General features: G+C 33.6%; 2 protein-coding genes across 4 annotated transcripts; both read right to left on the reverse strand.

The window, feature by feature from the left end:
• Nucleotides 1–1966: 1966 nt before the first annotated feature.
• On the reverse strand, nucleotides 1967–6663 carry LOC131013137 (casein kinase 1-like protein 2). Of its 2 annotated transcripts, XM_057941167.1 has the most exons (14): nucleotides 6164–6663; nucleotides 6041–6081; nucleotides 5307–5376; nucleotides 5064–5212; nucleotides 4879–4974; nucleotides 4716–4783; nucleotides 4511–4572; nucleotides 4329–4392; nucleotides 4164–4248; nucleotides 3953–4079; nucleotides 3776–3858; nucleotides 3607–3658; nucleotides 3310–3416; nucleotides 1967–2626 (listed from the first exon to the last, which is right to left on the reverse strand). In XM_057941167.1, the coding sequence occupies exons 1-14, from the start codon at nucleotides 6237–6239 to the stop codon at nucleotides 2393–2395; spliced, it is 1314 nt and encodes a 437-aa protein (XP_057797150.1). In that variant the 5' UTR covers nucleotides 6240–6663; the 3' UTR covers nucleotides 1967–2392. The 2 variants fall into 2 exon arrangements, with proteins under 2 accessions (XP_057797150.1, XP_057797151.1); XM_057941168.1 differs by lacking the exons at nucleotides 5307–5376; nucleotides 6164–6663 and having other exon boundaries at nucleotides 6041–6057.
• Nucleotides 6664–7219: 556 nt separating this feature from the next.
• On the reverse strand, nucleotides 7220–13989 carry LOC131013141 (probable phospholipid-transporting ATPase 4). Of its 2 annotated transcripts, XM_057941176.1 has the most exons (12): nucleotides 13590–13989; nucleotides 12784–12848; nucleotides 10630–12623; nucleotides 10427–10537; nucleotides 9996–10272; nucleotides 9825–9913; nucleotides 9650–9737; nucleotides 9355–9564; nucleotides 9104–9229; nucleotides 8476–8574; nucleotides 8189–8380; nucleotides 7220–8116 (listed from the first exon to the last, which is right to left on the reverse strand). In XM_057941176.1, the coding sequence occupies exons 3-12, from the start codon at nucleotides 12432–12434 to the stop codon at nucleotides 7451–7453; spliced, it is 3663 nt and encodes a 1220-aa protein (XP_057797159.1). In that variant the 5' UTR covers nucleotides 12435–12623; nucleotides 12784–12848; nucleotides 13590–13989; the 3' UTR covers nucleotides 7220–7450. The 2 variants fall into 2 exon arrangements, with proteins under 2 accessions (XP_057797159.1, XP_057797158.1); XM_057941175.1 differs by lacking the exon at nucleotides 12784–12848.
• Nucleotides 13990–25154: the final 11165 nt, after the last annotated feature.

Below are 25154 nucleotides of genomic sequence, written 5' to 3' on the forward strand. Positions count from 1 at the left end.
AGGTTACATTGCCACGTTCTACCTTATACTATCTTTCATATCAGGATATTATCGTTCCAACATTCAAATATCAACAAAATTATAAATATAATTTGAATTCGGATATTAATTTTATCTTACTAATCTTGAAACACATTTTTCCTTGTGATGTATAGCTGTGGCCCAAAACTTCATTCTTTTCCTAGAGATGAAAATCTGTTGACAGACTTTATCTTGTGACACACCACAATACATCAACTTCATTAGGAATATTAGTAATATATTAGTATAAATAACGCATGTGTACAATTCTGTTAGTGCTGCACAGCTCATGGAATAACACAAATTTAAGGCACTGCACATGCAATCGTACACATACCCTTTCTATTTTAGTTTCTTCTCTTCATACAATAATATGCAACTCACACCTAAAAAAAGGATGAAAATTAAAATACCTACTTTGTTAAATTATAGTAATTGGGAAATACTCACTTTGATATTAATACGTAGAAAATACCATTTTTAAGTAAATGGACGAGAAAGGCCCTTGGATGTGACAAAATTTGTGTAAAACTCAGCGACACTTTGACACTAATGGCTCAAAATGAATTTGTCAGCCAACAAATCCATTAGACAATAGACTGTCAGCCGAAAAATGAATTTATCGACTAACAAATTCATTTCTATCAATGTCAAAAAGTATCACTAATTTCATGCAAATTTTTGTCACATCAAGGGCTTTTTTGTCCCTTTATTCTACTATCTTCGTCCCACTTTAATAGGCAGGGCCGATCCTGATAAAAATGAGGCCCTGGACCAAATTATAAAAATGGAACCCTTGTATATTATCATACATTGAAAATGAAAAATTTTCCATTACTTATAAAATAACTTCGCCTAATATTTTTACTTGCAAAATCATCAATATCGTTCAAATTTATTGTCAAACCATTCAATCTCTCTTGGACAAATTTTAAGTTTCGGTGATTTGTTTTGGAGAGTTCCAAAATGATTTCCTACCTTCAGAATTTGCAAATTGCAATGTGAACTTTTTTTTTTTGGTTCGGACAATTAGAACGATAATCAAGAAATAAATTGGTATAAGAGAATAATTGTGGTTCCTTGTATTTCTATAACTATACTCATGATTCAACGGTAAGAAAAATAAATTGAAGAAATTACCTTCTCCATTCTCATTTTCTGGGAAACTGGCTAATGGTTTGGATCTTATCAGCTTAAATAGTTAATGATTTAATGGAATTTTATAATAAATTTTGTTGAGTCCAAAACCAATAAAGTAAATATTTTTTAGTATACATAAGGGCTATAATTAATGAGATATATTGAAAATTTTGGGCTCTGGGTCGTCACCTGGGCTCACCCACCCTCAAGGCTGAGCCTTCTAATAGACTCACTTTTTTTTGGACACGAAAATTAACGAAAGTGACTGTGATCTACATCAATTAAGTACATTTTTTTTACTCAAAATGTAAAAGGAGCCTATTAGGATGGGACGTCCCTAAAAGGAAAATGAACCTATTAGAGTGGAACGGAGAGAGTATATGTTTCTATAAAAGTGGATGATTTCTATATACTCCTTTATATAAAAAAAAAATGAGTAGTTTTACCTATTAACACTACCGACAAGTCTTGAGCAAGAAGCTCGGCCTAGAAGGTGTTGAGTTCTGATAGTTTCGATATAATTCGAACTCGTGGCCTTACATAACAATGTCTGTGGTTAATCTCGCATAACAGGAAAACAAAAATCAAAACAGTATAGTAACATGTGAAACCTACCTTAGAAACAACCTCTGATTGACAACAACAAATGCAATCAATAGAAAAGTGTGCATTTTCAATCAAGATAAAGTTTGTTGTGCACACACCAAAACAGCATACCTACTATCAAGACAAAGGGGGGGCAAAAGATTTGAAAGAAAAAATGTGAATACTTCCACCTAAAATGCGATAATAGGGCGACAGCAACTCGTATAAGCCACATTTGGCATAATTAACATTGCATATGAACTTATTCAACTATCAATAATTGTAACTACAGGCCATGAGAATGGCAAATCAAAAGAATGGGTAGTACAACATTAGATAGGTAAGAAGGATAAATGAATCTGTGTTACCTGAGGTGGTATTACACCCCGGCCTAAAAGGCCCTCGAACTTGCTTACCGACGACCAATCTCACTTTCATTGCATCAAGTTTACAGATCTCTCACTTCACCTCGGAAGCTAACTGATATCCCGTTATCTGCATGCACCATTTACTGGTTAAGATTTCCTTGAGCAGCTTTCCTTGAGGGAGAAACAACAGATTCCCCTGAGTGTTATATAGATACGGCATATGTACAGAGGGAATAAGGGAAAAAATGTAGCTAGAAGTCCTGATAATACTGCATTATCTAGTCATTGCCAATATTCATTCTCTCCATTCCCTTGAGGGTGGAGTCCATGGCTTTTGTGTTTGAGGGGTTATTATTGGGCGATGTTGCAGGAGGACTTTTTTGTGCAGCATCATGATCTCCATTGACTGCATGTGAAGGGTCTTCCTCATTTCCAGGAATCTCTGGATCCCGAGTACTAGAAACTGCAGGTTGCTTTGATGTTCCGACTTTCTGGTCATTTGAAGTGGATATCTGCAGAAACCATTACAATAAGCAATGTGAAGAGATGAAGGAGAAAAGAAACAACCAACAAGATACTCCTCGATTTTTCTCCCTCCTTTATTTCCAGTGGAGGAGCCACATGGGGACTAGGGGGGCTGGAACCCCTCCCAAATTTTGAGTTTTTCAAGTATATATATGTTTATACCTATTATAAAAGAACTTTGTCTTATAAAAGTTGATTTACTTGTTATAACCTCTAATATATATTTAATTTAATGTTAATTGTGTTGGTTATAACTATATAATCTATGAAAATGTTATTCGTTATTATTACTATTATGCTTTTCTTTTAATAAAAAATGCCTAAAATGTACGGGATGCCCCAAAAAAAAATTGTACTGTATTGAAACTATATAATTTATGAAAATGTTGTTCATTATTATTACTATTATGCTTGTCTTTTAATAAAAAATACTTAAAATATACAAAATACCCCCCCCCCCCCCAAAAAAAAAAAAAACCCTAAAAATTTAGCCCCCCCCTCAACTAAACCGATACTCATGGTAATTAATGTCTTCTAAGACATGCTTCTGTATCCAAATATTTCACCAACTCTAGATTAAAATAACAAGGTCATAAAGAGAGATATTGAGGAGGAAAAATGCATTCAATGTATTCAAGTTTGGAGGTTAAAGAAAAGGTAGTAGTCTTACCTCCTTTGGTGCAGCAGTATCACTTGCAACTGGATCCTTCATTTTAGACAAATTTCCAGAGTTTAAAACATTTCTACCACGAACAGGTGCCTTGCCTTCGTCCAAACCTGCATAAAGGTGTAGAAATCCATCAAATTCCAGGCAATTATAATGCCATCACGCTTAACAGAAACACCAGCCAAAAGGTAAAAGATGGCTGAAAAACGAGGTAGTTCGTATAAAAATAATAGGGGCAATTTGGGAAGCAACAATTTTACCCAGTATGATGGGACTCAAATAAATATGCTCAAGAATCACCTGATTCTCTGTCATTATTAGCATGTGGCACCATTGAACTCGTTCCAGCACCCTGTCCCAGAATTCATCAGGTTGTAACTTGGAGGCTAGAGCAGGTGAGCTTTTAAACCCATCAACCTACTAGCAATGGGGAAGAAAACACAGCATGTCGCAATTTGAGGTTACTTACTAGGGCACGAGATGGAGGATTAGCAAGCTGAGACTGCTGATACTTCAGAATAGTCCAATCAAATACGTAATCAAATTGAAAACCTGCTAAGAGAAACGCAAGCATAAAATGAGGATGGTAGAAGACACTATCATAAACAGCAGAAGATGCTGGGAGAGTAAGGTAGACGCACATCACCTTCACGAATAAATAGGTCACGGAAAATTCTTTTCAAATAACTATAATCTGGTTTGTCCTCAAATCTAAGTGAACGGCAATAATGGAAGTAAGAAGCAAATTCAGTTGGATAGCCACGGCATAAAGACTGCAACGGAAAGTCCGAGTTAAAGTCCATCTCTTGCATAGCAGGGAATATACTTCAATCAGAAGCTACATAGAGTTTAATCACCTCTATTGATGTTTGAACCTTTTTCTCGCTAATTCTATCGTACTTTTGTTTCTTGTTTCCAGCTTGCAGACCCTGCCAGGGAAGGCTACATTTTTTCTAGATATGAGTTAACGTACCACAAGAATAAAAGTAGAGTGAACTAACAAGACAAGATTCAAGAACAACCTTCCTCTTAAAAAGTACATAAGAACATATCCGAGTGATTCTAGGTCATCCCTCCGGCTTTGTTCTATCCATAGATTAATGCAGTGGAGCAGAAATAAACACGAAGGCAACTAGAAATCAGCTTTCTACTACACCTGAAAGGTCAAAACAGGTAAAAGATATGGCATGTGCCACATGCGTACCGATGCCAAGATGTGTATTTATGCTTGCAAATCTGGCTGTTCCCGTCAAATTCTTATTTTCTCTGCATGATACAGTAAAACATTGCTGAACTACATTAATCGGGTACAAAAATTAGTATTGAAGAGACCATGTAAAACTAAATGATTAGAAACTCAGATTACTACGTAAGGAGTTCTAAAGATACATATACAGAACGCAGCATACCTATATGGAATATGTTGATGATTTGAATCTCTATATTTCTTGGCAAGCCCAAAGTCAATGGCATAAACCTACAGGTAAATAAATGGAGTTATCATCTGGGATACTTAAGAAGCAAACCATTAAACAAAATTGAGAAAACTTCAAAATAAGGAAAACAGAACACCTGATTTGCACGCCTTCCCAAGCCCATGAGAAAGTTGTCAGGCTTAAGATCTCGATGCAGAAAAGACTTAGAGTGAACATACTCAAGCCGATTAAGCTGAAAGAAATAAACAGAGTTTTCTAGGACAAATTGACATAAAATTGTTTAAAAATTCTAACCAATCAGGACCAAACAGAATGCATTACCATCTGATCTGCAAGCATGAGAACAGTCTTCAACGACAACTTCCTACTACAAAAGGTAAACAAGTCCTCAAGGCTCGGCCCTAGTAAGTCCATGACGAGAACATTATAGTCTCCTTCGATCCCAAACCATTTAATATTTGGGATTCCAGCTGTCATAACAAAAATTGCCAATAATGAGGATATTGATAAAATAACCAAGTAAAAAAGAAACACGCATCAAGCAACTGAAACAACAAGATTTACTTCCTCCTTGAAGTAATCTGTACAACTTTGACTCATAAAGCAATTGGGGATGTCTTGTCCTCACATTTTCCTGAACACACATGAATTGCATTATTGTAAAGTAATCATAGGCCAAAAAAAGTGCATAAATACATTACGATGAACATCCCACAGCATGGGACATGCATGGGAAATATTTGATGAACATTTCAGGAGAAATTTACAACCATGAACCTATTATGTAGCTTGTGTTCCCTCAACAAGGAATCCAACAAACTAGAAATAATATTCTCAATTATTTATATTTCAATCATTTTTATGACTCCTAGTATTGATGGTAAGTAGGAAGACCTGAAGATTTGGAAAATGAATATCGTGTAGCTGACCAGAGGTGCATGATGATGATTACGAGTTCCAAAACCACTAACGATGGAATGCAAGAGCAGAAAACTAATCTATAAGCTCAAAAGAAACGCCTGACTTATCCCTTACACGTTTCTCACTCCATTGAAAGTGGTGCATTCCTAAGACAAAGAAACTCAATTTTTTCAATGATAAAATTTTTGATGTTTCAGGAAGCAAATATTCATTCATCAGTAACCAATCTACCATAGATAAACCTCATAAAAAAAGTGACTGGAAACCTCATCAAAGTTCAAATTGTGAAAAAGAAAAAAGCACACACAATTCCAATCAATCAATATATATAATATATATGCAAGATTTAGAACAGATAAAAACTTCAAATTACGTACGAGCTTGATAGCAACATCCTCATTCGTCTGAATATTAGTGCCTGCAAACAACACACGATTTCCAATTAACTGAAAAGGTCTCGAATTTAAACAATTAAATTAAACAAATCACGAACAACATGCCTAAGTAAATCTCTCCGAATGAGCCATTCCCAATTTTTCGACCCAACCGAAACCTATTCCCCACACGCGGCTCCATTTAAATTCCCCCAATCATATCAAAATTCTTCCCAAAATTAAACCAAATAAAGCTGAAAATTGCAGGATCCTAGAGAGAGAAAACGACGTAGAGAGGGAAGAAGAACCAAGAATCGGCATTTCAATAAGAAACACCTAGAATTCATCACTTTGATTCGATTCGATCAATGAACACACAATTTTTTTTTCGCCTTCACACCAAAACTTTAGCACCAAGAAATAGCAAATAATACTATTAACTTAATCATATCTCTTTTTTCCTTTTTTTTTAAATTGTTCATATCTCTTTCTTCAAAAAAAAAAAAAATTGTTCATATCTCTATTACTTTTTTTTTTCTTTGATTCACTTTTCAGTTTTTTTTTTTTTTTCTGGATTTTTCCCCTTTTGTGTTTGGGGCTTAAATGATTCCCTAAAAAAGAAAAAGAAAACGCATTTAAAATTCAGTTTATCACATTAAATGATTTTTAAAAGTATTCTAATTCAAAAAATGTTGGTTGAATTCGACTTAAATACTCTTTTTAGTTACAAACTCATACTACTACGAAATGTAAATTTAGGGTACGAGTTTTGTTGTTTGTAAAATGTTATTTTTTTCTGAAAATAATAAACCATATCCTTTTTACCGTTAACAATATAAATCTTTATCATTGACTCTATTATACTATAAATTGTCCATTAACAATTTTATAAACGTAAGAACTTCTCTTAAAAGAAAAAATACTACTATGTTAAAGTAAAACTCGACTTTGAGATCCTGGATTCCATCTCAAATCATTTAATTTGAGGTTCTTTAATACTTTTGTATAATTGTGACTACATGAGACCCGAAGTACAATTAATCAAGAAAAAGAGCGCCAAATTCAAATTATCTCACTATTTCTAAATTATTAAGCATTAATTTATTTGTTACACAATCCTTTTAAATATTTTGACCTTAACGGCTGGGGTCGTCCATAAACGAAAATCACAAAACTCAAGAATTAAGTGAAAATATGTACCCACCATTTACTTTTAAGCTTTTGATGAATAGGTGATCTTACAAACTATTTCTACATACAAACCACCTCACTACACTTAATACCCCATCAAGAAAGAATTAATAGAAGATTTCGACCAAACCAAAACAACTAAAATCATCGACTTCCCATAAAAAGAGAAAAAGAAAACCAAACACTAAAAACATCAAGAAAAACTAAAATCTATATGCAGAATCAAGTTTGCTGTGCTACAGCATTGTTGATCGAATACTTCTTGTTGAGTCTCCCTCTCAACTGCCTGATCGTAGCGTCGACTCTTGCCGTGAAGCCGATCTTGGTCGAGTGGCGGGCCTTGCTCCGCTCAGCCTTCCACATGCGATGATCCCGGATGTGCTTCTTGTAGTACTTGATCTCCTGTATGACGTGGTGGTCGAGCGGGTTCACCAGCCGCTGGAAGGAGATGTGAGCGAGGTAAGGCAGGTTGCAGGCGACGGTCACGAGCAAGGTGGTGCTCCAGTAGATGGGGGCTGGACCGAGGACTTCGGTGAGGATCCTGAAGGCATTGACATCGAGGGCGTAGTTTAGCTCCCCGTAGATGAAGAGGAAGATGTACCAGAAGGCAACGCTGCCCCACACGAATAGGTGTTGGATCCATGTGAAGTGGCTCATTGTTAGAGCAATTTGGCAGTTGACAGCCCATATGATGCCCGTGAACATAGCAGTTCCAAGGGCCGTCATGTCTGCAGTCTGGCCCGAAGCCCGGAAGGCTTGGTCGTAGTAGATGATTATGTTGAGGAAAAACACGATGAGGGACGTGTATAGCCCGTTTGCCATCCACCCAAATATTCTGTACCAGTCGAAAAACAGGTTTTTCGGGCCTTGTTGGTATAGAGCTGGAAACTGCAGTTGCATCAACAGTTTTCATGAGTACAAGCAGAGAGAGAGAGAGCAAAGGACAGGGGCAAACCTAACCTGTAAGCATACATCAGAATCTACATCCTGTTCAAACACCCCAAGCGAAATGACGGGCAAGGATGTAAGAACGACGTTGAATAGGATCATGTACCAGTCGACATACACAGATTGTCCAGAAAAGCCAGCAAACGCCTCAAAGTAGAAGATTGTGAGGCCGAAAGCAATGTTTTTATAGAAGAAATAACAAATCTGCATTGAGATATAGGATTCCCGGAGTTAAAATTAATGCACGGAGTTTTGGATTTTGCATTATCATAACTTGAGTCCAAGCCATAAGGAATTACCATCTGAGCAATCCTTTTGTAACACCAATGACCGTGTACGACCAGAAGCTTCTCCAGAAACCGGAACTGTGCAATAGAGAAGTCGCTAGCCATCACAGCCTGCAAATAGCTGATGAGTAAGCCAGTTTTGGATCGTATGAATACAAAACGTGTACATTAAAGCAAGACAACTTTCGTGGGCTATATACATACTGTGGTGTAAAATCTTTTTCACCAACAAGGTTTAAAGCACAAAACAATTAGCTTCCCTAGAATTGACGAAGGTGCTGAACTCTATGACCAATAATGATATTTTTCTGTGGAGTTTGTCGTATTAATGGGAAACTTATACAAATAAAAAATCAGATGTATCAACTGAAAAGAGGAAGCCCGGAAGAAGCCTATCCAGAAGCGGTGCTTAATTAGATCCCAAAGTGCACTAAAGTTGGATGAACTCAATGAGACCCAGGCTAGGTAAGTTTCATCAATCAATCTTTAACATATCTAGCCTTCTATTTCAATTTAACATGCTACATTAACGCACGCTACAATAGTGTATCAATGCAAGAAACGTCATAGTTCTGAGACAGCAAATTGGCAAGTTCGGACGTGCATAAAGTTGTAGATACAACAGAAATTTTTGACCAACCTGCATTCCTTCACATCCACTGATGCCAACACCGATATCTGCTTCTTGAATCATGCCAACATCATTAGCACCATCACCAATTGCCAATGTCGTTTTCCCGGTACCTTCTTTTACTAATCTTGTTACCTAATGACCAACCACATAACCAAGTGAGATTTTGAGCGAGGAAAAAAGGCCAAATGTTAACAATAATATATCCAACAGAATTAGCAAAGCGACAGATTATGAGAGAACAAGAATATATATCCCACCAGAGCTTTCTGCTTAGGTGAGACGCGGCAGCATATGACAGAAGCACAGCAAATTGCTAAATTCAAGAACGTATTCTTCATGTCATCCTCCAAGGCATGAGTTAGAGTTTTCCCATCAATGATCAGAGCAAATGCCGCATGGGGATCCTTTTCCAGCTTGATCATTTGGGTGGCATTGGTAATTTGCATTAAGATATTCTCTTTTACAGCCTACAGAGCAAAACATGAAAACTAAGTCTTCCATAGATAGATAAATTCACCCCACATTGATCACATTCTGGCCAAAAGAAGCTACCTGTTTGGGATCTTGGACTAATGCATCCATGATCATTGTTGTTATGCATATCTGCTTCATGCCCTGTCGAAGTAAACTACAAGAGAATCTGGACAATGACGAGTTTCGGGTTAGCATTTGGAAAGCTTCGACTATTGAGTTTCCGTATGATAATTTAAATAGTTAGGAGTCAGACCCTATATTAATTGCGGTCTCCATCTTATCACCTGTCAGAACCCAGATCTTCAGACCAGCTTGTGCTAGTTTGTCTATGCACTGGGGCACCTATGCAGAAGTAACAAGGAGAAAATGAGACGGGAGAGAGAGAATCGACTGATTCAAAGCATGGATAAGATATAAGTCGTACTCCATTCTGCAATTTGTCCTCTACAGCAGTTGCACCGACAAGTATGAAGTCCTTTTCCATCATATCGGCAACCCGGTCGAGCATTGCTTCCCTATCACCACCTATTGCAGTTTTTGCTCTGATAAACTCTTCGTTCCATGCAGAATATTTGTCTTCCTCAAGTTTCTTGTAGGCAAGGGCTAGTGTTCTCAAACCAACCTCCCCATATTCGTTCAAATGCTTCGTGGTTACTTCCTCGTACATTCTACCATTCCTTGCTAGCCTATCAAAGACAATGCTGCAAAGCAAAGTATGCATAATAGCAAATCAGGAGTGTCACATAAAAGCAGCAGAAAGTATCAATACAGACAAAGCCCTTCATGTTAACAAGGAATTGTAAATAGAACAATCTTTGTAATATTCTTTTCATTTCTTTGATTTTCCTTTTTTACCTGTCAGCTCCTTTGCAAAACACAAAGATCTGTCCATCTTCGTCCCTAACGATGACAGACATTCTCTTCCTTTTGCTAGTGAAGTCCAACAAGTTGAGAACTTTGTACTCCCTGAACTTACAAAAATACGTTATATGTCAAGACGTCTATCAGAAATCAGAAAAACCCAAGCAGCAATGGCAAAAATCAATTCATGGTCTCACCTTTCAACGGGCTCTTCAAAGGAAGAATATCTCTCACGAACAAATATGCTTGACTGCGTCCGTCTGCAGAACTCAAAACCAAATTCTCTCGCAGCAACAAGAAAAGCACCTTCATCAGGTGATTCTGCTTCATAGGTGAAGATGCCAGTCTCTTCATTCCGCTCTGGAATGGCAGTGTGACAAATCGACAGTATCCTGAAAAATAATAAGATAACATCTGCATTGGGTTCTTTACACCAATTCCCATTCATGAGGCGGCAATCCTCAAAGCTGAACCCCTTTATGGGTTGCCTCCGATCCATTTCATATTTTGAAGAAACAACAGACTCTAATTCAATTTCGGGTTCTCCGAAGCTGCACCCACTTTTTCGCCAAGAATGAGGCGTACTAGCTTGGCTATTGCCGTCCAAGTCCATGGCGATCTGTTTAGCAGCAGCAAGTTCCACATCACTAGAACACATACCGTATGCAGTACCAGCAATTGAGCATTTAAGGAAGTCCATTTGGTTGCAGGTCAAGGTGCCGGTTTTATCTGAAAGGATTGTGTCAACTTGTCCCAGTTCCTCATTCAAGTTTGATGTCCGGGCTTGAGCTGGTGTTCCAGTCTCTTCATCAAACATCTCAACATCCCGGTTTATGAATAAAGCTTGGAGGACTTTCACAACCTCAATCGACACATAGAGAGATATTGGTATCAAGTATCCATATAATATCAGAGCAGTAATTAGATGATAGAACCCTGACCTCAGAGGGTTACCTGGATCGTATAACTCTTCACTATCTGGAACCTGTAAATACCACTTCTTTGGCAAATCGTATTTAGTCTTCACGATGAAACCTATGGAGCTAATGATCGAGATGAACACGAGGAAGCTGAAAAGGATGTATATTATTCTGTCCATTTGTTTCTCAATCCTACTCCTTTTAGAAGGAGATCTCGTGGAGTTCTGCATAACTTTGCTATCATGACCAGTGAATATAACCACTCCATAAACGTAGGCAGTATTTCGAAGCTTCGAGTCTCGGAGGAGAATTTGACTTGGATCAAGAGGGTAGATCTGTCGATCATACTCGAAATTACCCATAAAAGTGTAAAGGCTAGGATTGGGATCCTCACATTTTATGGTCGCCTTGAACTCATTGAAAGTTTGCTCATCATCCAGGGGAAGTGTTACCTCTAAAGATCGTTTCACCTTCAAATTAGTCTCCCCGTCTAAGTTCATCGTTTCCACATAACATATTCCATCTTCATAACTGGAAGATAACAGAAGTAGATCTGCAGGGAAGAATTTATCCTTCTCTACCTTCACTACATCTCCAACCCTAAGCTTCATCCAGGGTTTAAGACCAAATAAACCGTCCTTTTTATGTACACGAGCTTTTCGCAAATTGACCTTCATATCCTGTATAAACCGACGCCAATCTTCCAGAGCTTCTTTAGCCATACTCAGACCAACCACAAAAGCCAAAGGTGCAATCATACTCAAAGCAGAGAATGGTGATATAGGAGTCAGCGACAAGACCGCAGCAAGAAGAAAGTAGAGGTTGGCAACACGTCTGAATTGTTCAAATATGGCCTTTGGCAGAAACGTAACAACATTGTACTTAGTGGTGGATATGTAATTCGAGCAGTATTTAAGAGGCTTGTGCTCATGCATACGAGGCTCGTTGCAGTAAACCACTCGCGAGTAACCAGGTCCATGGAAGTCATGTGGCTCGTCTTCTTCAGAAGTTTGTGGCCTGAAACAACCAAATGTATAAAGCTGGCTCCTTCGGATCCTTGCTCTTATCCTACCCCGAGCCATCCGACAACTACTGTGAAGCTCAGAGTCGCTTTGCTACCTCAGAATCATAAACAAAAACACCAAAACTTGCCTCCACAGTGCAAGCAAAGGGCTTACTTATATAACCACTAAACCTCACGGCTAAAACAACGTACCCACATAAAGCGTAACCTGAAAACCTCTATATGAGCAAATCCAGCTGTCTAACACCTGCAAATAAATAATAACAACAAGATAAAATACTATATTCATTGTCTACAACTCATGTTCATAGAACTAATCTCACTAACTCTGTGTTCATTCAAAAACTATTATGAAGCTCATACTCACTTTGCTACCTCATAATCATAAACATAAACTCAAAACTTGCCTCCACAATGCAGGCAAAGGGCATGCTCACATTAACCGTTAAACCCCACAGCCAAAATGACGTGCCTACATAAAGTGTAACCTTAAAACCTCTGTATGAGCAAATGCAGCTGTCTAACAACTGGAAACAGATTATAACAACCAGATTAGAAACTACATCAAATTATTTATTGTATACAACTCGTGTTCATAAAACTAATCACACCAACTCTCGTGTTCATTCGAAAACTATTACAAAGCTCAGAGCCACTCAGAATCACAAGCATAAACACCCAAAACTTGCCTCTACGGAGCAGGAAAAGGGCATGCTCACATAACCACTAAACCCCACAGCTAAAATGATGTGCTCACATAAAACCTACCCTAAAACCCCTGTATGAGCAAATGCAGCTGTCTAACAACTGGAAACAGATTCTAACAGCCAGATTAATAACTACTCCATATTCATTGTAGTACAACTCATGTTGATAAAACTAATCCCACTAACTCTATGATGCAACCAACCATCTACATGATCATTGACATCGAGATTTCGAGATCCTTGACACTTTCGAGTCAATTACAGCTAAGTAAGAGCCCTGACACCGTAACGCATACAAAAATCAAATTAGAAGGCTAAATTAAACCCAGAAATCCATCTTCAAATAAATTCAAATCAACAATCAAAATATTCGGCTACAGGGCATAATTCACTGCAAACGAATTCATCACTTCTGAAAGCCACATTCATACTTAAAAACATCACAAAAGAAAATAAAAAAGAGCAGTAAATTCATCAAATAAATGGCAGCTCAAATTTGTACTAACCAGCTCAAGAGCTTCGAAGAAAAAAACACTGTTCTTGGACCTTCACTCCATTCACCGAGGGAAACAAAACCCACATTGACCAAAAAGATTCACGCTCATGGAACGTACACAGATGTGAAAATGATGATGGTTCGTTGCTCTACTTTTTTACCCGGTAAAATCTTGATCAGGATTAGAATTTGGCGGAAGCCCAGATGGAAAAATCAACTGAGAGATCGCAATGGATGAGAGAGAAGAAAGTAAAGAACGAGAGAGATGGAGAGAGAGAGAGAGAGAAAGTGAAGAGGCCAGGGTGGTAGAAGAGAGGGAGATTTGATTGATTTGGGAGAGTGTCGAGAAAATCAGAGTTTTCTCTCTCTTCGAAGTCCGATACAACGCCAGTGTTCACGCTCTCGCTCCTTTGTTTATGTCTCGCATTTTATTCAAATAAATAATTATGATGAAACTAGTTTTCTTTTACATTTTTTTCGTTTTTGATAAATAAATTTGTAGAAATAGTTTTACGTGCTTGAAATTGCAATGGCTATCTAATTGAAAATAAATCCGAAATCTGTAAAACTTTATAACATCTTGATTATCACTAAAATTATTGGTTTGGATCTCATGATGTCTTCTAAGTCGATACATGAAAAAGTAATCGCGTTTTGCACTTTATTTAAAAATCTGGATATTTGAAAATTAAGAAAAAATAATAATAAGAGAAGACAATCCTTATTTTAGGGTTTTATCTTGGTGAAATTTTTAAAAATGTTAAATTTGTGAGTTAATATCAAGTAAAATTGTTTAGTAGTTGATTGACGTAAAACACTATTCTAAAATACACATGAACTTTCACACCTTTATAGTTTTGCATAAAAACTAAAAATCTTGTATTCAAATACAAAAAACTTTTATCTATTTCCAATTTTGTACACGATGAATATTTTCAACGAATGAATATTAAGGTGGAAGTCGAAATTGTCTACATGGCTTAAACAAAATTCTTTCTCAATGATGTAGTTGGATATTAGGTGAATTCCACTACAATAATACAAAAATACATTAACAAATTATTCGCCAAAAATATTCATTATGTGTAACATGAAAAAGAAATGAAAATTTGTGTACTTAAAGGTAAAATTTTAAGTTTATACGTAGAATCAAAAATATATATGTGAAAGTTTGTGTATTTTGACATAAATATTCCTTATTTATAGTATTTTATACCAATGTAATTGTAGCAACAACTTTATGTAGTTCTAAGACAAGTTGTGATGGAGGTAATAGTTGTTTTTTTTTTTTCCATTAATATATAAAAGGAATTTTTGAACCCAAAACTTTTTATAAATGAGAGTTTTGAATGTCAAAACTTTATCAATTAAATTATGCCTCGCTCGCGCTTCACAGCTGATAGTTATAGAATATTTTTTGAGATAATAATAGTTATACAATCTTGATACTTTCGTAATCTAAAACTAATTATAAATCAGAATAATTTTATATAAATTGTTCCCAAATGTTGGTCAACAATCTTGACGTTAAAAAGTGGTGATTGTATTTTTTGACCAATGAAAAAACGAGAATAAGTTACACTACTTTTTGTAATCCTAATGAACTAGTTTTTCCACCCCCTTCAATACTCGAGATTGTTATACACGAATTTTCTACAAAATATATTACATACAAAACTTCAACAAAATTCAAGCAATACTACTCACTTCAAGACATTATTAATCATGTAACTGTTTATGATGAGGATGATTTATTGGGCGCCATAAATATTCACATCTGATGACCATGAAGATATAAAATAAGATCAAACGTAGATTTTAAATCACAAAAAAGATTAAAATAAAAAGATATCAGAACTGATAGAAAAGAGTTCTCACCCTACAATCGAAAGCCAAATTTGAAGATAGATCAAAATCTAAGGATATTTAGCAGAGTTGAAGGTTGATCATATTTGATCATTGCTCAAAGATAAAAGCGCGTGTAAATTTAAATTATGGTAAATTTATTAAAAACTAGTTTTATTTATAATGTAATAATTTTTTTGCCATAAATTTATTTTATTTATAATGTGATAAATTTTTCGTTGATGGATGAAGTACTATGATATTCATAGTAGTACTTTATTGTCACGTGATTTCAATACTTAATTTAGTATACAATATCCAATTATGATCATTTATTGATGTAAAAAATACACATCAGATTTCACAAAACATAACATATTGCATCCAAAACTCAATGTTGAGTTATCAACTCGGATCCGAAAATTCTTAATCAATCAACATAATTATTTGTATTTTTTTTTTACATTATAATCGTGGGGAATTGACCGGATAAATAGACAAAACTTGTGATACACAAATCCTTTTCCCCGTAATAAAACAAGGCTTTGGGCCTACTACTCTTCCTCCACTATCGGCACTCTGTGGGTCCCACTTGATGACCTGGCCAACGACTGGATCTGCCTTGCCCAATTCGTTCAACTAAACTCTCCGTGTCCAATTCTTAAATTACTAATATCACATTATTTTTTAAGATAAAAAAGATATAGTTAGTATATAAAGTAAATTAGTGAAAAAATATTTAAAAATTATTTTAAGTGAATTGATGTAGAAAATAAATTGAATCTATTATTAATAATATTTAAATAATTATTTTTTTATTAAAAAATATATAAGACATTATTAATGGGACGTTCCAATATCTATATACTATATAAAAGATCAGTATAACGGTAATTTTTACCGCCAAATTTTCTCTCTCCCATCATTTTATCTATTTAGCCCATTATTCTCTCCCTATTTAACTACCTTGCCGCCATTCTCTCTCCCTCTCTCTCTCTCTCTCTATTTTTTTTCTTTGCGTGTTTTCAATTTTGGTTTCCTTTTCTTTAATTTTTTTTTTTACTTTTTGAATTTTTATTTTTTCTAAAATTTATACAATTTCGTTAATTAAAAATTCAATATTCATATCAAATTAAATATCATGAAAATAGATATAATTTAATTTATAATATATTAAAAATAAATTTAAAATAAAAAAATATTCAAATTAATTTTTTTAAAATTAATCTCTTTCTCTCTCTTATTTTATAAAGGAAGTTAGTTTATCATTTTTTTTATTTGCATAAAATATTTTGTGAAATCATGAAAATTATGTACATTTTTTATTGTGCAAGACTGCAATTATTTTTATTACTCTTTTCTTTCGAGTTTTTATTTTATAATATATATAAAATAGGAGTTTTCTAGCTTCATTTTTTTACTCTATTTTTTCACTCTCTTCTCCCGTCAATTTTTTACTATTTTTTTATCTTTTCTTTTTATTATTTTAATTCTATTCCAAACATTGTCAAATTTAATTTATAAAAAAAATATTCAATGTGCATCTTAAGTTTAAGTTCGTCAGAAGATCTTTAATATGATATAAAAATTATAAAAAATGAATTTAAAATGAATAGGTTATTAAAATTTTAAAATATTTATTTTCTTTCTCTTTGTTAAAATTTTACAACTTTTTATTTATGTTTGTATATGAAAATATTTATTTATTATTATGCGAATTAATCTATAATAATAATGTTCAATTTTTATTATCAAATAATTTAATAATTTTAATTATCATTACACTTTATACATAATTGAAAATTACATTTTAAATTTGAAATTTTATTGAGTAATTAGTATTTTATTTTTAAACCATATTTTGCATTTATTATATTTTTTCTGTTTAATATTTGTATTTATTTATTTAAACATATCCTTTAATTTCGATTTCCCCGTGCATCGCACGGATGGTCGTGCTAGTAATAATTGAAATATTACTAATGGGACGGAGGGGGTAATATTTTTGCGACTATAATTTGTTTTAGTGTCTATTTTTTATAGAACGACAATCATAGACATAGTTTTCCCCAACTTTTTTAAGTATTTCATTCGTACTATATTTTTATTAATAAATTTATAATCCATCGGAAAAAGGAAAATCAGTAAAAAAAATTCCTTGCTTCTAAAATTTCCATTTTATCGAACTATGTAATTATTTTGTGTTGGGAGTTGCTATTTTCTGTTTTTAACCAACATCTTTCTTAATGTTTCAACTATATTTTTCCAAAGAAGCGTTTGAGGTTGAGGACCCTTGATTTTTTTTATTTTTTTAAATTAAGTATGTAATATTTGGTACTTTGTTATAAGAGCACTTATAATGGAGCTCAACCGAGGGACTCGAGCCCGATCGAAGGCTCCAAATAATGAGTCGGGTGCAAGGAAAGAAGCGTGTGCTTGCACGTGCCTCAAATAAAAAAAAAGTAATATGAATTATACTATGAAAACTATTTAAGTTTTTTTAATTTTTCGACTGTTGTCAATTTTCTTTATCCCTTTTAATTTCATACATGTCGTTGCACGACTCTTTTTCAATTTTCACCCCAAAATATCTCTATAAAAATGAAATGAAAAATCTATAATGCCTATGTTATAGAGGTGATGGCTTTATAGAGAAGTGGCTCACTATAAGGTCCCTAAAAAGCTCTAGCATTATGGATGCTCTAGATAAAAATGAATTATTATATATTAAAATTAGAGGTAGTCTTGAGTACACCCACATTGATCCGTACCCAAATCATGACATGTATCTTGATCCAAACTCGCATCCTGATTCAAATCGTGTAAATTCACTATTCTGTTATACAAATAACACTGCGTATAAATGACACTATAACATTGTAAAAGACATTGTGTATAATTGACACTATTCAGAAATATAAATGACACTTCCTGTAATTGACATTATAAGATTGTAAATGACACTAATATTTTAAATAACACTATAAGATTGAAAATGACACTATAACATTTTAAAATGTTACAGTCTCATTTATATAATTGAATAGTGTTAATTATAAGCAGCGTCATTTGCATAACTGAATAGTGTCATTTACATGATTTGGATCAGAATGCGGGTTTAGATTAACATGCAGTTCAGAATCTGGGTACGGGTCAATTCGGGTGTACGATACACCCGAGTCTACAGGAAATTTTGCGTTAAAACTATTATCACGTTGATTATACAACCTAAACATTGTTTAAAACGTTTACACAATTTTGTAATTAAATTGAGTAATAGCTCTATGACTCAACAAGATATTGTTTTAAAAACAGAGTCGATAATATATTTTCAATATTTGTTTTTGTATGATTGCGCTAAAAAATAATTATCAATATCTACATTTATCATCGCACTTTTGTAACAAGCTCTAGTTATAACGCAATTGAATTTCATCATTGCTAAACAGTAGTAGTACAGTTTTACTAAAATGCATAAAATTCACATTATATAATTCATGCATATGTGAAGTGATCAGTGGCGACTTCAATTCAAATTATATAAATCATGCGTATGTGAAGTGAGTTGGCGACTTCTTCTCGTTCTTTTTTGAAAAAAAAAAATTAATTAATTTAATTGTACCGACTAACCAAACGGACTATACTCATTTGTCCCACTTTAAATGATACAATATATATAGACACAAAAATTTAAAATAAATTAGATAAAAATTATTTATTTAATGTGTGTAAAGTGTGTAATAGGTTAGTAACCACATTATTTTTAAAAAATATCATTATAAACAAGATAAATTAAAAAAAAGTATATTATTATATGTGGGACATAAAAAAAAATCGGTTTTAGTTACCCGTACTCGGGCTCATCATGGCTCCACGTGTACAATGGAGTTGGAAACGATGGATTATGTACTTGATAAATTTATATGAAAGTATAATTTTACGATAATAATATTAGAGTGAAAATTTAAAATGCCCTACTCATTAAGTTATATAGTAAAAATGTCATCTTTTATAAACATAAGCAATCTATGCCTTATTCTTTAAATACCCTTTGATTTGATAGGTTTGCTGGATTTTCTGTGAAAGTCTTACACATTTGACCGATTTGACAGCTATCAGTCATAAAAGTCAATGATTTGACAGCTATCAGTCAAGAATACATATGAACGATGGGTGGCTAGATCATGTGTCCGCCCGAACGGACACATAATTTCACCGGACGGACACATGATTTCACCGGGCGGACACATAATCTAGCCACCCACCGGTCATATATACTCTTGACTGGTAGCTGTCAAATCGTTGACTTTTATGACTGGTGGCTGTCAAATCGGTCAAATGTGTAAGACTTTCACAAAAAATCAAACAAACCCATCAACATCAAATGGTAAAATATGTACTTCATATAATTAGGGCATAGAATATTTTGTATGATAACTTAGGACATTTTTATAAAAAAAAATAAGGAAGTGGACATTTTTGCCTATTAACACATAATATTATGATATAATATAGCTCATTTTTTATTTATTTTTTGGAGAACCTTCCGGCTAATATAACTCATTTATGTTTGCACCAAACTTTTCTTCCACGTTCTTAGTATTTTGTGGCTGCATTTCTAGGAAAATGTTTTCTAAATGGACCCATTATTTACAAATGGGGTCCACGTTTTTTCATTCATCACGTCGGTTTTCCTTCTCTAATTGCTGGCACAAAGCGATGTGAGCCAATCAAATTATTTTTATTAAATTCCATAATTAATTATATTACCTATTTTTTATTATATCGTAAAATCATAATACCTTCGTCCCGTTTATAAAAATTAATTGAAATTTACAAAATAATTAGAGAAATAATTGAAACTAAAAATATATAAATAAATTTTCTAATATACTCATATTTATTATTCAATGATGAATTACAATTAAAGTAAATTAAAAAAATTAAATAAAAATATATTAATAAATGAGTGAAAAAATATTACCTTTTACGAAAATAAGTCTATATATAATATATTTGGGTCATTTAAAAAAAACCTTCATAAATAAGATGGAATGGATGAAGTATATAAATAGACCTTTTTAATATTTCACCTTCAATTTGGTTTTCAAATTTTTGGTTTTATTCATTCGAGTACGTCTCCCGTGCAATACATAAAAGTATATTTTAATATTTTAATATTTTAATATATATATATATATATATATGTATATATAAACAAATACTAAAAATATCACCATTTATTAGTTACTTATCGATTAAGTTTTGTAAGCCACTATCCTAATTGAGTTTGCGAGTTTTATTTGGATTTAACTTATCAGTTAAGTTTTATTTCATATTGCCGATTAAAATACTTCATCCCTCTACGAAAGAATTTTTTATTATTCTTTTTTGAGACGTCCATAAAAGAATTTTTTACTTATATTTGGATTATACCCCACTATTTATAAATATATCATTACTTTTACTTTTCACTACTCACAATACTAATTAAAATATTTTTCCATCATTTTCAATACACTCAACAATATTTTTTTAAAAAATTCGTGACACTCCCTTCTAGAAAGTTTTTCCGTGGATGAAGGGAGTATAATTGTCTGATTTTAATTAACACAATAAATTAATATGATCAGTTATCTACTAATATAATATTATATATATATATATATATATATATATATATAAACACACACACAATTACAAGAAGTATTTATGTATTATATAATTAAATAAGTCACTACATCGTACGCAGATAAGACCTTTACATCACACCAAGATAAAAAATATCTACACCGCACGCAAATGGAATCACTATATTGTATGTACACATAATTGAATTCAAGACCTTTCATAAAGAAGAATAGTTAAATGCCTTAAATTTGTCACTTAAACTAGACCTATTATTTTTTCATATCAAACGTCACGATTGAGGCCATATAAGTCGAGTCATTTTCTATTGTCTCGGACGTATTCAAGTTGCTAGTTATTTTCAACATTAAACGCCAATTAATTAGGCACCAAATAATTCCATGGGTGTGTGGGCATCACCGACAAGGTTTTTAAAATGGATTAATTTAATATATAAAAATCATGACTGTTGCACGACGACCTAAATTCATATTTGATAGTATTTGTAATATTTTGGTAAATGTAGTATATATAGATAGTACTTTGTTGTATTTATAAAGCAAGTATTTATAGCCGCCGTTCCAAAAAAAAAAGTATCTATAGCGGTCGTCTGTAAAATTTTGAAATCATTATATTTTAAAAATAGGACATAAAATGATATACTACAACTTTATAAATTAAAATAGGAGTTATGGTAAAAAAAATACACGAATCTTAAAAAAATTATAATTTTCACATGAACTTTTTTAATTAAGTCAAAAAAATACATGAATTTATATTTTTCTGCAATTTTTGTCTTCTTATGTCTCCGAACTTCTAAATACTCATCATCATCAGAAGTTACCAACATGAGTGAACTTTCGACTACCAACTAAATTCTAATTTTGCCGAAAGTTAAACTTAGGTGAAAATTACAACAAATATATAAATTCATGTATCTTTTTACTTAATTGAAAGTTCAATTAAAATTTGCAACTTTTTTCAAAGTTCATGTATTTTTTTGCCATAATCCCGTTAAAATATTTCAAATATTTAGAGGTTATGACTTATAGGCACATTGGGGTGCACTTCACCTCGTCCCATGTGTGCGTGGGTCGAACCGACCCGATCAAAAAAGTGTACCCAAATTTGACACACACACACACACATATATATATATATATATATATAGGGTTGGGTTCTACGGAGAAATTATTCTATTTGTGAAATTTAGAAATGTTGAACAAATCAATAATTTTGATGAGCATACGTTACATACCAATAAATTTATTGAATAAGCATTTTGGTTTGAGGTTAGAATCCTGGAGTGCGAGATTTTCAACAAATACTTTCGTTCATCAAAATTATTGACATGTTCATCAAAATTTGGACACTGAATTTATTCATAATTATTGACTGTTTGATTAAGCTATTTTAATGGTTGAGATTATTTTTCCTTTCTAACAACATTTGCATTTTTCCATTGAACCTCTCTCTCTCTCTCTCTCTCTCTAGAATAAAAACACTCTTAAGTGTATAAAATATAAACGTTTTTCAATGTACGAATTTTATGTAGAACACGTATGAATTTATCCAACAAGGTTACGAATTGCAAAAAATAAACTTTTGTTACCTTTGGGATTCGAACTCAGGACCACGAATTCATCCAACAAGGTTACGAATCAACCGTAGATCTTGATGATCTAAGGGCTGAAAATCATTTATATTTTATACACTTAAGAGTGTTTTTATTCTAACCCTGCTACAGTAAAAACACTTCTTAAAATATAAATATAAACATTTTTTAATGTACGAATTTTATCCAACAGGGTTACGAATTCATCCAACATGGTTACGAATTGTGAAAAATAATTTTTTGTTACCTTTGGGATTCGAACCCAAGACCACGAATTCATCCAATAGGGTTACGAATCAACCGTAGATCTTGATGATCTAAGGACTGAAAATTGTTTATATCTTATATTTTAAGAAGTGTTTTTATTTTAAACACTTCTTAAAATATAAGATATAAACAATTTTCAGTCCTTAGATCTTCAAGATCTACGGTTGATTCGTAACCCTGTTGGATGAATTTGTGGTCCTGAGTTCGAGTCCTAAAGGTAACAAAAATTTATTTTTCACAATTCGTAACCCTGTTGGATGAATTCATACGTGTTAAAATGCGTACATTAAAAGATATTTTTATTTTTATTTTAAGAAGTATTTTCACGGTAGTCCTTCCCTATATATATATATATATATATATATATATATATATATATATATATATATATATATATATGATTACTTTTATGATTGCCACATTACCTCATAAAAAATGTTACTTTTATTTTTATGTATAATAATTATCATTTTTATTTATAGTAAATGTCACTTTTATTCATGATAATTGTTTGTCTTATTCAATACAACTTTACTTAAAAAAAATTACTTTTATTCATAAAAATTACTATTACTTTTATATAAGGGCAAAATAGCAATGCCCCCTCCGTTTCCCCTTCCCCCATCGCGTTCACAACCCTAAGGAAACGTTTAGTCATGTTCGCACCTTAACGTCCAATAAATTAAGCAATTTTTGCCTTGCGTCAGACGGTTAGTTAACACCGATTTTTTTTTCAGCTCGACGACCCCATCAGAGAGATCCGCTCCGACCCCGCCATCTCCTTCAACCACCCCTACCCACCGACCAAGCTCATCTTCATCCCCGACAAGGAGTGTTAGCGCCCCGATTTGCAGGCCATCTTCGTTCAATAAAACTACCTGCCACATTCCGTTAATTTCATTGAGCAAATCTGTAAAGCCTCGAGGTGCGCCGAGAGGAGCTTGGAGATGATTTGAGGATTATTTTCAATTGCGCGTTGGAGAAGTCGGTATGTCTAAGGAATTGGAGGATTGAATCGACGCTTAGTTGGAATCTGAGGCAGGTGCGGGAGGCGATCTCCACTTTTGCAGTGGGGGAGAAGCAGTGGTCGTCAATTAGGAATTGGGTGACTGTGTGATGGTCTCTAATGGTGGTTTTGTACCCTCGGTTGAAAAATAGAGGGAGACAAAGAAGTGAAATTTGGGGTGAAGTGTGGAATTGGTAGATGAGAATAAGGAGATTAAAATGTGGCGTAGAATTGGAGCCGCCATGGAAGGTTGAAGCTTTGGCTATAAATTTGTCTCCAAAATCTCCACAGATTTAGGGTTTATGAGCCACAGCTCTGCTCCAGAATCGGGACATGGAACACTTTGTTGCTTGTCAGGGACGAAGATAAGCTTGGTTGGCGGGTAGGGGAGGTCGAAGGAGTTGGTCGGGTTGGAGCGGATCACTCTAGTGGAGTTGTCGAGCTGGATGAAGAAAAAATTAACGATGTTAAGTCACCGTTTGACGCGAGGGGGAAATTGCTTAACTTATTGCACATTAAAGTGCGAACAGGGCTAAACATTTCCTTACGGTTGTAAACGCGATATGGGAGTGAACATTGGGGGGGGAAGGGATTGCTACTTTGCCCTTTATATAATGGGTCATTGGTCATGATTTAGCCCCAAATTTAAGTCCAACTTTAGATTGAGTCTGGATCGGTTTGGACGGAGCCGACCTGTTCCATGGTAAGGTCGTGCATACAACAACTTTTGTGTATGTATCACTTATGGGGTTTTTTTTATAAGGGTACATATCATATTAAACCTCAAATTATACTCGTTTTATAAAAAATAATTTGAACTATAAAAAATATTTTTGAAAACCTCAAATGATTAGGTTTGTATAAAAAATGTCATGCGTTCATTTTTCATTTCTTGAAATTATGATATGGCTCATCGAATGTCACTATATAAGTATTTTATTTTTGTAAAGGACATGACACAAAACTACGTCTTTTTATGTTGTTATATCATTTTAAAAAATTCAATCAACATTAAATAAACTGACCCTTCAACCGGATTTGAATCAATTGACGTAACACAAAACGATGTCATATTTTAAAATGATATGTACAAAACGACATCGTTTTTTGTCATTTCATTAAAAACAATAAAATATAAATTAAACAGTTACATCCGATAAGTCACGTCATGATTTTCGAGACCAAGAAATAGACGCAAGATATTTTTTATACCA

Source organism: Salvia miltiorrhiza, chromosome 2 (assembly GCF_028751815.1).
Source record: "Salvia miltiorrhiza cultivar Shanhuang (shh) chromosome 2, IMPLAD_Smil_shh, whole genome shotgun sequence".
NCBI classification, from domain to species: domain Eukaryota; kingdom Viridiplantae; phylum Streptophyta; class Magnoliopsida; order Lamiales; family Lamiaceae; genus Salvia; species Salvia miltiorrhiza.

Excerpts from the sequence above, each read along its gene's own strand:
- LOC131013137 (XM_057941167.1), bottom strand. The coding sequence starts at position 6,239 with ATGGAGCCGCGTGTGGGGAATAGGTTTCGGTTGGGTCGAAAAATTGGG. Across the intron at positions 4,249-4,328 it reads ATGTACTTTTTAAGAGGAAG|CCTTCCCTGGCAGGGTCTGC; the intron begins GTTGTTCTTGAA and ends GAAAAAATGTAG. Across the intron at positions 3,859-3,952 it reads TGACCTATTTATTCGTGAAG|GTTTTCAATTTGATTACGTA; the intron begins GTGATGTGCGTC and ends TTCTCTTAGCAG.
- LOC131013141 (XM_057941175.1), bottom strand. The coding sequence starts at position 12,434 with ATGGCTCGGGGTAGGATAAGAGCAAGGATCCGAAGGAGCCAGCTTTAT. Across the intron at positions 9,565-9,649 it reads TAGTCCAAGATCCCAAACAG|GCTGTAAAAGAGAATATCTT; the intron begins GTAGCTTCTTTT and ends TTTGCTCTGTAG. Across the intron at positions 8,575-9,103 it reads GTGGATGTGAAGGAATGCAG|GCTGTGATGGCTAGCGACTT; the intron begins GTTGGTCAAAAA and ends AGCTATTTGCAG.